At 42.6% G+C, this 14,033-nt stretch overlaps 1 protein-coding gene across 3 annotated transcripts in view; it reads left to right on the top strand.

Moving 5' to 3' along the window:
• camkk1a (calcium/calmodulin-dependent protein kinase kinase 1, alpha a) overlaps positions 1-14,033 on the top strand; it is a 63,776-nt gene that overhangs the window by 30,273 nt on the left and 19,470 nt on the right. For all 3 annotated transcript variants that reach the window (XR_002761414.2, XM_023418297.2, XM_023418298.2), the window contains exons 3-8: positions 402-449; positions 3,238-3,291; positions 6,365-6,416; positions 7,669-7,802; positions 13,156-13,192; positions 13,583-13,604. Coding sequence is in view for 2 of the 3 variants with exons in the window: in XM_023418297.2 (XP_023274065.1) it covers positions 402-449; positions 3,238-3,291; positions 6,365-6,416; positions 7,669-7,802; positions 13,156-13,192; positions 13,583-13,604 (347 nt within the window). In the remaining variant the exon portion in view is untranslated. The remainder of the gene's footprint in view (positions 1-401; positions 450-3,237; positions 3,292-6,364; positions 6,417-7,668; positions 7,803-13,155; positions 13,193-13,582; positions 13,605-14,033) is intronic.

Raw genomic sequence — 14,033 nt, 5'->3', positions numbered from 1 at the left:
CCCACCCCCACCCCGCCCTGCTGTGGTCTACTCTCCTCTGCCGTGCCCCTGGCTGACTCTGTGCTGTAGCTGGTGGTTGCTATGGAACTGCAAATCAGCCATTTAAGCAGCAGCACTCTAATGGATTTGAAGACAGTAAACAGAAACTACAGACTGCATCGTTACCTACATCTGAGAAATAAATGTCTTTCAACACGAATACGCACACACGCACACACACACGCACACACACACACACACACACACACACACACACAGATCGGGAACATTTTGTTCCTGCACCAAAGACAGTCCTGTTTCTCTTTGCTTTGGAGGATGCAAAACATTTACTGTGGTGCTGATCCTGTTTATACTGATGATTTAGTTCCTCATGCCCCCTCCTTTTCTCTTCCCTCTAACAGGACTGTATCCAGTTGAACCAGTATAAGCTGAAGAGTGAGATTGGAAAGGTGAGTTTGTTATGTTTCTGCCCTTTAACTCAAATTTCAGGTGGTTTGGGAAAATAACAGTAGCTCGGGGAAGATTGGCCGTTTGCTCAATTTACCTGGGCATCGAAATCATTACAGCGTGTGCACACAAACAGTTGTGTGTTGTCTTCTTGTATGGCTTGTGGGTTGTTCAATTTTACAAGTATAATATATTATAATACAGACAGGAGGGTTTTTGTTTTTGGACCTATTCAGGTGCATAACACCCCTCCATCCACCGTGAAGACAGGTAAAGTCATGACGTCATGTCTGGGCCAGCCTCCGTCTCACTAGCTTCATTCAGTGTTGCTTTCATCAGTCTCTGAGAGGGTGAAGCATTTTCCTGAGGTTTACTTTCCATATTCAAAGATATATCAGCAAAGAATAGAATAGGATAGAAAAGAAAAGAATGCCTTTATTTGTCATCGCACATCTATGCAGCGACATTTAATGCATCTCCGTAGTGGCACAAACGTTCAAGATAAAGATATAAAATAAGACAAAAGAACCATACAGTAAACAGCATAAATAACATACACGTGAATCATAAAACCAGGTGTGAATAAAAAGAGTCTGTATTGCACCGGTTGTTAAGAGTTGCACCTAAACAGAGAATTATTGCAGTATTTAAGTTCAGTTCTTTGATGACACTTGGATAAAAACTGTAGAAGTCTGGAAATGCGGGTCTTGATGGACCTTTAGCACCTTCCAGAGGGCAGCAGCATCCACCACAGAGGTTGCTGTAAGAAACCGAAATCTTTGTGATTTTTAGTTTAGTTTTTTTCAAGTTTAAGGCAAGTAGGAAGTTGAAAAAGTGACTTTCAAAGAGAACGTTGGTGAGTTGACACTTTTTCAACTTCCTACTTGCCTTAAACTTGACACTTGACCTCTAGCTCCCAGTTCACTAATGTTGTTTCCTATTTTATCCTACAGTTTTCTAAATCAACAGCTTTTATAGCTGCTCAAGTTCTTCATTTCAAGAAATATACTAACATCCTGCCATTTTGAGCTAAATGCTAACTTCAGCATGCTAAGATGCTCCCAGTGACAATGGGACAATGGACAATAGCAGGAGATGTTTACAGTGTCCATAAGAGCAGTTTAGCATGTTAGCATCATGATATTTGCCAGTTATCACTAAAAACAGAATGTAAACCTCGTGGTGGTGCTAGAAGTAAAGTCAGGAGATTACAGATGCCATTAGGATTCATCCTCTGGGGACCTGAATGTTTAAACAAAACTTTATTGCAGTCCACCCCACAGAAACATTCAGTCTAGTTTGAAGAGGTGGACAGACCGACCACCAGGTTCAGGGTCAGGTACATATCCAGCCCAGATAAATGTCTCAGTGTGACAAAAACATTAGATCGGATATCAACATATAAAGTCAGGAGGAAATGAAAAGAGAAATGGCAAAATTTAAAGTCTGCATCATCAGTGTTTTTTAGAATTAGAGTAGAAATCTGCAGCAACACTGACCTGCAGCATGTGTTATTGCTACAGTTACTCTGACAGCTACAAGTTTTCCTTTTCACAAAGTGTCGCTCGGAGAGAAATACTCTTGGGTCTAACACGGGGAAATTCACTGTGGCAGCAACGGAGGGGAAAATTGTAAAACCTGGCAATTTAAAAAGGGAAGTGCCCTTATTGTTTGCAGCAAGGCCAGGCACATGCAGAAAGTGGTGTAAAGATATGAAGGCATCGTTAGCAACAGGCGTTAAAAGGGCTAATTAACAGTAGGTATATTAAAGAATAAAAAATTAGTGTCAGTTTATTAGAAAACAGAGAGAATATAAGGTGATGTTTGGAAGAATTCACACTCTGACCACGTGGTAACTAAAGCCCACAAATAGATCCGTGTCTGTCCATGAGATAGAAGCAATTTTGTTCTAAGGACGATTAAACCCTGAGTCATTTATGAACTGCCAGCTGGTGATTCTGGCTGTGCAAGACATCGAAGGTGATATAACTCAGTTTATTTAATTAATGTGAATGTTTCAAGCAGTTATGGTTCTTGTTTGCCAATGGGGGAAAAACAGGGCTGTGATGGTAAGATCATATCCCGTGTGTGTGTGTGTGTGTGTGTGTGTGTGTGTGTGTGTGTGTGTGTGTGTGTGTGTGGAGCCATTCTGTGCTGTCAAAGAATAAAAATGTTGTTTTTGAATGGAAACGGTGCTGCCTTCAAAACACTGTCAGTATGGTGCTGCCGTCTGTTCTCAAAGTGATGCTATAGAGATCTGAACAGAAACTACCACCACCTCAGCCCATCAGCTTCGTAGTTTGAATGTGTATGGAACTCCAAAATCACACAAATACACCGTGGAAATTCAGTTATTTAAGCAGTGACTCAATTCACTATTATAAAATGTCATTCCGTCCATATTCTCAAGAAATGATTTCATTTTATTTCGTATTAGATATTTTTATTTCGAAATTTCAGAAATCTGCTCGTATTTCATCATTACATTTTTCCGATGAAACATTTCATGTCAAATCATGTCTACACTGAAATATAAAAATGAATGATGAAATAATACTTCATGATAATGACTTCAGTTTTAATGATTTCTTCATTTATTTCACAAATTGTTGGTTCGTTTACACATTTAGTTCATATGATTATTTCATAATGTTTTTTTATTTATTCAATATTAAACATAAATGTGGAGCTGAACCTCCACACCAAGGACTGAACCATCACTGAATCATGTGTTGCTGTGAAGGAGTCGGTCCATATATGAAAACGAGTCTCTTTGTCGTTGCTTCGCAGGGCTCCTACGGTGTGGTCAAGCTCGCCTACAATGAGGATGATGAGAAACATTATGTAAGTCAGAGCTTTTTTCTTGCCACACAGCCTCAGCTCTCCTTTGAGATTTCATCCATTCTCTCTGCAGCTATTGTCTAGACAGAGGAGCTTTACACCATCTCACCAGGGCTATTGATTTTTTTTTATTTTCCCCCTCTTCCACCTCGTAGCTTAGCTGTAAGTTCCATCCACTCAAATTGCATCAGTTGCCTCGGAGGGAACGTGGGAATGAGAGTGACTTCTGGTGCTACTTTAGGTGCATCCAAGACTTTATCATCTTCAAAGCAGCTCTGCTGTAGCTTTGTAGCTGCTTTGAGGTCAGCTCCTGAGGGAGCGTGTGGATATGAGCCGGCGCACTGACATGAGGTCATTTCAGCTGTTTCCATTAAGGTGAATTGTTTCCCGTAAAAGCTCGGCAACCTCGACCCCTCTGCATGTAAGCTGTTTTATGTCTTAACATAGCTAAGCTTCCCTGTACAGTAACAACAATGAAAGTGTTTGGATGAGTCATGTGGACTTAAGCTGCCAACTCTGGATGGGTTTAAGATGTACTTTTGAACTGGAGCCAGTGGGAGCTCAGAGCTAAACACAACCAAATATTAAAATGGGAACTTGTAAACGTGCTGATGCTGAACGGTAAACAGCAAGGGTTTATATAAGGGCACAGACGAGGCTTATAAGACGAGTGAAATATTATTCCAAGCTAGCGATCGTATAAACTTTCCTGGTGGAGTGGAATGTAGACACACAGCGCTAAAACCATGTCGACCTGATGAGCAGGTCAGACCTGCAGCAGGATGCAACAACAAATGGCGTCTGTATACCACAAATAAGAACAGCAGAAATCCATTTTGTGGGAGACAGTGTTGCAGTATGAGAGAATCTGAAGTCTGTGATTCAGCTCATTCTCTCCCTCTACATTCTGTCCCATCTAAAGTATAGGAAACGTTCATGTCCGCTGTTCAAGTTTCTGCATTTCCATCTTTCATTTCCTGGTTTTATTTGGAAGTGTTCTTGTATTTGATGCTTATTGTTTGACGCTGATAGAGAAGACAGACTGCAGGTCGCTACAGGCCGGCTCAAATGACAGACTCATCTGTAATAACACTGACAGGAATCAGGAGGGGAACAGATGAGTAATGGTGCCATGAAAGGGTGCTCGTATTTCCCCGCAGTCAGAGTCGCTTTCACAGAGAACTGATTGGATTTTTTTTGCATCTGGGGTAGCACATATATCATCTCACACACACACACACACACACACACACACACACACACACACACAGATACCATGCACAGGAAAGATAGTATCTCAACAGGCTCCTGTAGGCTCTTGTATCTCACCTGTATTTACCTGCTTCCTATGAGCTTGACAGAAATGTATTTGTTGTATCACTTCATTGAGTTAATTGAGATCGTTGGCAGCATGGTGAGGAAAACTGATCAGTTTCTATGTTGATGAAGCAGCAGTTCAGTGGTCGGCTTTACAACGGATGGAAATGACACAGTTTTGCACTCGGGATAAAAATAAAATGATGAGTAATTCTTCACAGTTTTATGTATTAACACAAGTGAGACTTGGAAACAGGCGTAATCAGCAGATTACTAAAGGTCTTTGGTATGAGGCGTGTTTGTCGCTGCGTTCTGTTTCATGTAATTACCCTGCTCACAACTTGATTGGCAGATATCCAATTGTGATGAAGCCATGTATCAGCCCTGGGGGGGGGGAATTCACTCAGCTCATTTCAAATTGGAAGGGATGAGTTTAGAGCTAACAGTTCGCAGATGCTTTCTCTCAGAAGCAGCAATCAGGGGGAGAGAGGTGACCGAGAGCCCAATGGTCACTCTGGCTGAGCTCCAGAGATCCTGTGTGGAGATGGAGAAACTTCCAGAAATACCAACTGAGGTCAAACAGTGTTTTATCAGCCCAGAGATTCTTGTTTCTCACAGTCTGAGTCCTTGAGCTGCTTTTCTGCAAACTTTGACTGAGGCCGAGGCTTCGTCTGGACACCGAAGGCCAGATTGGTGGAGAGCTGTTGTTCTTCTAGAAGTTTCTCCCGTCTCCACACAGGATCTCTGGAGCTCAGCCAGAGTGACTCGGTCACCTCTGTTACTAAGGCCCTGCTCCCTCCCGTTGCTCCGCTTGGCCATCTCTGTGATTGAGAGATGCTTTATTTACCCACCTTAACTACCATCCCCCACACACACACACACGCACACGCACACACACACACACACACACACACACACACACACACACACACACGCACACAGACTCAGCAAACCATGGAAACTGCACAGGGGAGGATCTGCAATCTTGCTGGTTTCTGCACAGTCATCGTGATGGCGCCACAGTTTTAAAAGAAACTACAGAGCCGTGCATCACCAAAACTCTGGTGAAACGGTGAAATAGAACACAACGTTCCACCTCACCATGAATTAATGAAGACTGAAATCACTCTGACAGCACAGCGGCTCTAGTATTTTTAGAGAAATGTCCAACATGTGGTGAATGGTATTTACTGTGTCTCTTCTTCCTTTGCGTCACCAGCTCAAAGTTTGTTCACCCTCTCAAATTCAAAGGTGCTTTACTGGCATGAAAGTGTAAAAAACATTACCAGGTAGTGGCTTGTGGGTATGTCCTGTCTCCTTCTCTTTTTGATTTTGAGATGTCATTTACCTCACTGAAATGTGGATTTACAGCAGTATTGCAGTATATGTCCAGCTGCTGGGTGTAGTCCCTGTAGAGCAGGAGACAGTAGAACAAGGTCGTCAGCATAAAGCAGAGACTTCACCTCTTCACCTGCAGCACATCGATACGGTTTGTCCTTGAGAAAACCATCAGAAGATCCCATTGCCTCAGACTCACCTGTTCAGATTGTCCCCCGACCTTTTACACAGGACAATAACACGGATAACGAATCCAGCTGCTGATGGTTGTATCAGCACAGATGTTTGGAGTTAGTTGCATTTTTGTTGCATCATTTAATGTCATTAAGGGCCCATTCTTTTTATTTTATTGGTGCACTCTCTTGCAAGAAAGCTGTATGTGATTACACTGTATGATCTAAATCCTTTCTCACTTTCCTAGGCCATGAAGGTGGTGTCCAAGAAGAAGTTAATGAAGCAGTGTGGGTTTCCACGTAAGTCCTGCTCTATTCTTTTGTAGCCAAACAAAACAAAGCAGGTAAGAGATGAAGGAAGTGACCCACAGAGAATGATGGGGCCGTCAGCTAATACCAGATAATCTGATCGTCTGAGGACACACAGAGCCCATACCATGAATGACGTTCACACAATTCACTGTCCCTACGGGTGATTACAACAGCCGCTCACCCTGAAAAAACATCATCATAATTACATATAGAGAAATGAAAGTTGAATGCCAGTAAAAACTGTTTGTCAGTTACAACAGAGGTCTGACAGTCGGCACACTGATAATACGATTGTTCCACGAACAGCTCCAGAGGAGTGAAATCATCTGCAGCAGATTGCAGGCGCATTGCAAAAGGATTGTGTAAAGAAGAGCAGGTTTCAACACTGTGACAGCAAACACCTAGAGACAAACAACAACAGGCACATTTCACAGAGAAAGAGGAACAGCGTGACAGACATAAAGAGTCTGTAGGAGGGTGACAAATACTGCCAATTAGCAGCCGGTTTAATAGCAGTGTCACTTAAAGTTAAGATGTCTTTATTGTGTCTGCCTCATAAAGATGCAACACTGTATTCAATACTTTAAAAAGGTTTTAACAGATTACGGCTGGTCTGTTCACATTTAGAAAAATATCTTCTAACTCTTGTTTTGAATATTTGCAGAGACAGAAAGTCTTGAGAAAAATGCTCTGCATTTATAGCTTCATGACTGATAGAGATATATATATATATATATATATATGAATCACCTGTAACCTAAACATAACCATTTGAGTAGCTGTTTGTTGGCGGTTGTGTTTCTGATTTCACACCCTGCTATCAGAAAGGGGTGTGGCGGCGTACTGCTGCAGCAGGAGGCCTAATGCTCCTTGTGATGAGTGAACTGACTTCATGTGTAAAAACTGGTGGACTGTTCCTTTAAATAATCTTTCAAATTAGATTTTGTGTGTAGAAAAAATGACAATCCCAGTGAAACTGGGTGAAATCTTTGCTTTCATTCTCAGTTTCTCTGACATTCATTTAAAACTATTTTCAGCAGGGACTATATATAATAAATATAAATATATATATATATATATATATTATCACGCTTTTTTCTAGAAAAAGTTTTTCTTCGTCTCATTTCCTTATCGCTCATGTTTTAACACAGTAGAGAAACATCTGTATCTGATTCCTCGTCATCTGTATCTGAATCATGATCAAATGAATGTGTTTGGGGATCTGTGTGGTTGTCTGCAGGTCGCCCACCCCCCAGAGGTCCCAAGGCAGCCCAGGGACAGCAGCCCAAAATCTTAGGACCCCTGGAGAGGGTCTACCAGGAGATCGCCATCCTTAAAAAACTGGACCACATCAACATTGTCAAGCTGGTGGAGGTGAGAGTCTCTCCGTCTTCTGGTTATTGAACACACAACAGTAAATGGTAAATGTCGTGTTTGCATTTGCGTTAAAAGAGGAGATCGATCAAATGAGGTCAAATGCAGTATGATAATATTTTCATGTTTTGCCTATTTTTATTTTTTCATTTTTAACTTCATGAGAAATCAATGAGGGTTCTCTGAATAAACATTTTACATTGAGAAAGTTCAAAGTACTCATGAGACTTGATGAGAGCGTGTTCTTATGTTAGTGGCATAATACTAAGAATGTTAATGTCAGCTGGTTGGTCCACGGCTTTGGCCCGGGCCGGAGTATTAGATGGTTTAATAGAGGCTCTGACCGTTGGCAGATTCAGACGTGGTTCCAGTGAGAGACTGTGGGCAGTAGAGAGCGTCAAGCTCGGTGAATTTGTTTTAGGAAGAGCAGTGCACAGACATCCATGCTGCTGGCGAGATGTTGCAGTTGTGTGTTTGTGTTCTAGAAGAAATGATATATACAACAAACGAAAATGAACATGACATTCAGAGACATACAGCTGCTTAATGTTGCCCTTTAATTCAGGAGCAAGTATAAATACCCAGCTTTGAATATAAGCAGGTGTTGAAATTGCTGCTGATTAAATACTAAATATAATGGCAAATTACTGCAAACTACTTTACATTACTGTTCATAAACATCATAGCCATAAATATTTATGGGTAACAATAGCACCCTGAAATAAACAGCACAAATAGCAACACTGCAGTGCCGCACTCCACCACTTGGCTGATTATGATCCGTTTAAGACTAAATCAGTAAAATAACTTTCAACAGCAGAATGCCATGGAAACATGAAGAGGACTTATATCATGTTCATTTACTCAGCAGCAGCGTCCAGATGTTTCTCCTCTGATCCGTCTCTGCATGCAGCGAGTGCAGACACTGACTGTCGGATGAGTCTCGGCAGGTTCCTCACGCATGGATGGAACTATGTGTTTGTGTTTTACGTCTGCCACACTCAGAAGGTAATAGGTAGCTGGCTTGTTAGTATCATGGAAAGAAAACGCACAACAATAAATTAACAACTCAAAAGAGACGGAAAAAAAAAACCAGCAGAAAGATACAGAACAACTAGACGACTAGAGACCATCTTGTGATGGGATCACACCAGCAGCGGTGCCCGTCACCACGATGATGTCACCCATGAGTACTCACTAGTTATTACTACATTATTACACAAGCACTGCTCATCTGGTGGGCCTCTCCTTCGTGCACAGTGACACCCTTACAGATGGTCCAGGAATGCATCAGGTCACGTGTCACTCCGCTCCTCATCGACCTCCATTGGCTGCACATGGAGGTCAAACTCAAGTCTCACTAATGCTGCCTTCAGAGAGACTTGTGGGTCTGCGCCCAGTTACTCAGATCTCAGCCACTCAGCCTCATGCTCCTCCTCAGCCTCTGCGTTCCTCCAAGGAATCTCGTCTGACGCTGCCACCCTCTGCACACGAGACAGTCTCAGTCCAGACCGCTCTGGTCTGTGGTTCCCCCGACTGTGGAACATGCTGCTGAATGTTATCAGAGCAGGGGCGTCCCTCTCTGTCATCTCTCCTGACACCTCTAACACCCCAACATGCCTAACTGGCACTTACTGTGCACTTCTTAGCTTGATCTCCTTCACTGTTTGAATAGATGTAGTACCTTGTACTTACACCAAGGCTACTGCACTGAAGCTTTAGTGATGTCCCTCTCTTGTTAGTTTCTTTGGATAAAAGCATTTGCTGAATGACTAAATGTAGTTATTACTACATTATTATTACATGAGTACTCGGTACTCATTGGTCGGACCGCACTCTGCCTTTATCTTCATCTGAGCTACACACCTGTAAAGTGTCATGACTGTCTTATGCGGTTGTGATGCTATCACAGTGACAGGATCTGTCCGCTGACATATAAACACCTGCTGAAGTACTCAGAGCCTCTGTGGTGAGAGGTGAAAGGTGAAAGCTATACCAACCACCCTGTCACGGCTGGTAAAGATGTAAAATCACCACAAACAAATGCAAGTAACTACAAGGAGCATCAAAAAGATGCAAAAGATCAACTGCATAGAACTGATCTTGGCTGTAAACGTATTTTTCAGCCTTTTACAAATAATGATAATAAAGATTAAAAAAATAAATCAATGCAAAATGACGACAGAGGAACACAACGCAAGCAGCTGTGTTGTTTAAGCTGTTAAGTGTTTCTCTCAGTCTGGATGTTTTGCTGGATGTTTTGTGGTGGATTATCCGTTAGCACTGTATCGTCAGATAACCTTTGGTGCTGTGTGCCCTGACTCATGTTTTGTATTTATGTCATGTCAGTTTATGTCAGACAGAAAAGGTGGATAAACCTTGTGCTGCCAGGAAACAGGTGGGAAATAAGAGACTGTTTACCCTGCAGCGCATCTATCACGCTTCCATCATTGGACCTTTATGACATATTCTAGAAAAGCACAGTTTCCACCCTGTAAGTAGCTTATGTTTACAACGGCCAACGCTCTCAAACTGAGTAGGGAAATTTGAAGATGGATTGATTCCAGTTTCGACAGAGGCGGCTGTTTATGAAATATGATAGCCGACTTTGAAGATGTGATTCAAGATGTCCGCCGCTCCCTTGCGATATTATCAGAGCATTTTTCAAATCTTGGCCAGATGGCTGGGGCAGCGTCGCTGTGGCGGGGAGTTAAGATGAGGGAGTCGGTGGGAAAGCCGTCTGGCTTGTTCAGGTGGAGAGTGTGCCAGCGAGAGAGAGTTTTTAACTGAAAGTTGAGCACTTCTGCTCCTGTGTGCTCGCTCCAGCAGAAACAACACACACACACACACACACACACACACACACACACACACACAAACCCCCATCTCTTCCGTTCTTTGTCCGCCCTCACTTGCATAATGGCCACACGCAGGCAACGGGAAGACCTGCTCTCCCACTTGCCATCTCTCTCTGTTCATCAGTTTAAATGGGCTGTGCCTGGGTCAGAATCATTATGGATATCCAACTGATTCCTGTGAGACTGCGGCCCAGTCCATCTAATTATAAAGAGACATTTTCTCTCGTTTGAAACGTTAAAGCCCATGTCGATTGGAGCAGATTAAAACTGATGAAAGTGATATGGTCATTTGTCACAGATGGTTGGGAAGAGACAGAGAAACCGGCCCCATACTCGCCAAGGCGTGCGGTTGTTATGAGAGTTTAAATCCTGAACTCAATTTATGTCATTTCCTCATATATCAAGATACCAGGACCAAGATTTTAATGCATCTTAACATTGTTCAACATCTACAAGTAAAAAGACAAGGCTGCTAATGGTTTGCACTTTGCACACTTACTGTTTATGGCTTTTTGTCCTTTCACTTTAAAAAGGGGAAGACAGTGTGCAATGCAGAAAGAACTGTTGTTATGCTAGTAGTGGCTAATGTAGCCTTGTTTCATGGTGTGAAACTGTCATGTGTAAACAGTGTTCCTGTTGCTTTAGAGGTGATTACCTGCCCTTGTTTTTCCAGTGCTGTGTCCTTGGCAGACGTTACCGTCGCTGTGGTCATTTCAGTTCACCAGGATGTTGTATTTGGACACGTGCTCTGGAAGGACTGTGTGTCCCGTGGTTGGAACTGTGAGCTGTTGCCTTGCTGAAGCGCAGCATATGGGCCATGTAGTCCTGTGGGAACGCCTGTTTTCACTAACCTGGCAGAGGCTGCGTTATCGACCAGGCAGAGCAGGCAACTGCCCAGGGCCACAGATCTCCAGGGGCCTCTAAAGCTCCACGCCTAGTTTGTGTTGATATAAGTTAGCATTTATGAAAATATCCCCCATAGAGGATAATATTAACTTACAGGTAGGGCTCCAAGGCAGGTCCTTCTTCTATTATTACTTATATGAGTATTCCACTGATTTAGCAATTCAGTCCTGTAATATGAAAGATAGTCTGAAAAAATGAAATGATCAGAACTGATGCAGCAGAACTAGTAATATCTTCTTTGTTATTCCACACATTCTTCTTTCTGGTCAAAACCTGATGCCTACATTAACCACAATGCAACTTGAACAGCCAGTAGTTTGGTTGTAGATTCAGGCTTGTTATGCTAGTAGCGGCTAATGTAGCCTTGAGCCTCCAGCCTCAAGCAGAGATGAGGAGCGGACTCTTTAACTCTACCCCAGATGTATTTCATTTTCAAACTTGTAGATTTCAGCCCCAGCCAGTGCTGACTTTGCACAGCACAACAGGCTTTATACGAGTAGATACGTACATACACAGAACAGTGTAAATATTAGTCTTGTTTTCACAATGACAACAAGATTAAAACTATATGAAAAGTAACTAGGACTATGACGATGTTTTACATTTTTTGTCAACACATTAAAAGTGAGCAAGACAACACATGGACATGTTTTAAGGCAAAGTTTAATTCGGCAACCTGCGTGCAAGATCACACAGTGTAGGTCCTGATTCACAAAACACACAAATGCAGACAGCACATCAGCATTTATAATAAGGTTAGCTAATGTAGCTATTAAGTGCTGTGGATGCACGGCTAACATTAGCATTGCTCTGAGTCAGATACCTTTAGTGTTTATCAGGAGGAGAGAGCAAGTTTCAAGATGAATGTTGGCTATCAAACATCTAAATAGTCCTCCAGATGTTTGCTAAAGAAAGATCGCAGTGTTAATGTTTTCTGATATTACGGCGTCTCCTCTGAAACCCAGACGATGATCTGCATGAGCTACAGTAACGCCATGTTAGCAGGAACTAACGGTTCTCTTCAAACAGACACAGATTGGAAATGCTAACTGGATTCACTGAGTTGAGTCAGTCTGTGTGGAGACCTCGCGATAGACACCTGTAACCATGGTAACTGTTCAAAAAGATATCAAAAGCAGCTGAGGCCTCAAAATGCTTAGAGGACATTAAAAAAAAAATGCATGACGAAAATGAGACAAACATGTCGCTGATGAAAACGGGACTAAAATGGAATTGGTAATTGGGGCAGGGGGTGGGGGAGGTTTGCCCAGGGGCCCCACAGCATGTTAATCCGGCCATGAACCTGGCCAAGTGTCAAGAGCAGAAATGTGAATTTGCACACATTATGTAGAGCTGGTGTTTTACATTACAGCTCCCACCGATGTCCTGACTGAGAATGACAAACGGCTTTCCTAAAGGCCAGAAGGTCATTTTCATCCAGTTGTATCCAAGTGTCAAGGGCACTGTCATCACAGTTACTTGTTAAGGAGGAAAAGACTCGCATGTCTCTCACACCCACCTGCACCTTTAAGACCTTGAGATTTCCAACTGGACAATCTCCATTCATGATGATTATGTTCATATTGCAGGTGCTGGATGATCCTGCGGAGGACAACCTTCACATGGGTATGCCAAATCCAAATCTTTCTCTCTATTTTTGCCCCCCTCTCTCAGCCTTTAGCACTTGACACACATGCCATCAAGGAGCATTCATATAACGTATTCATAATTCAGATCATCCCTTGCTTCCCTCCACACCACCTCAGGGCTCAGGCATTATGCAGAAACCCTCCATCAGCAGTGCCAGGTCACAGTCAGGACACCTGTTAGTGTAAAACTTCAAACTCTTTGTGCTTCATGTGGAACATACAGCTAATTCAGCGACAGTGAATAATGTGATGCTGCCGTGTTGCCTCAGTGGCAGAAGTGATCAAAACCCAGCTGAATGAATGAATGAATGAATAAATTGTGTGGTCTGACATGTTCTCATTTCCTTCTCCCTCCCTTTCCTGACAGTGTTTGAGCTGATGCGTAAAGGGTGAGTAGAGAACATGTCTTTGTTTTTTTTGAATAATGTAAGGCTTGTCCCCTCAGCACCGCCACCTTCCACTCCTCATTTCTGCATCCCTCCATCCCTGCCTCGGTCTCTACAATGTTCTCCCCTTCATTACTCCAAGCTGACTCAGTGCGGGTGTTTGTTCCATCTCAGGCTTCAAAGGGACTGATAATGTTCTTAGGTTTTCACAGTTATTACCAGCGGCAGTCAGCCCTGTAAGCGTTTCAGGCCCTGATGCATGAGCTGCTCCTTCCTACACCGATAAAATGTTTGCGATGATCTAATGATCTGAGACCTTTTGCTAGTGTAATTGAATGGAGGTGGGAGGGAGTAGCTGGTATCATTTCACACATTTGTGCATAAATAAGTTATATTGTCCTTTTAATAGGAAGATATGCTCTATTTGCTATT

This window comes from Seriola lalandi, unplaced genomic scaffold, assembly GCF_002814215.2.
Source record: "Seriola lalandi dorsalis isolate HSWRI2012SDOR001 ecotype SW California unplaced genomic scaffold, Sedor1 jcf7180002054581, whole genome shotgun sequence".
NCBI classification, from domain to species: domain Eukaryota; kingdom Metazoa; phylum Chordata; class Actinopteri; order Carangiformes; family Carangidae; genus Seriola; species Seriola lalandi.
This window is presented reverse-complemented; position numbering and strand designations above follow the sequence as displayed.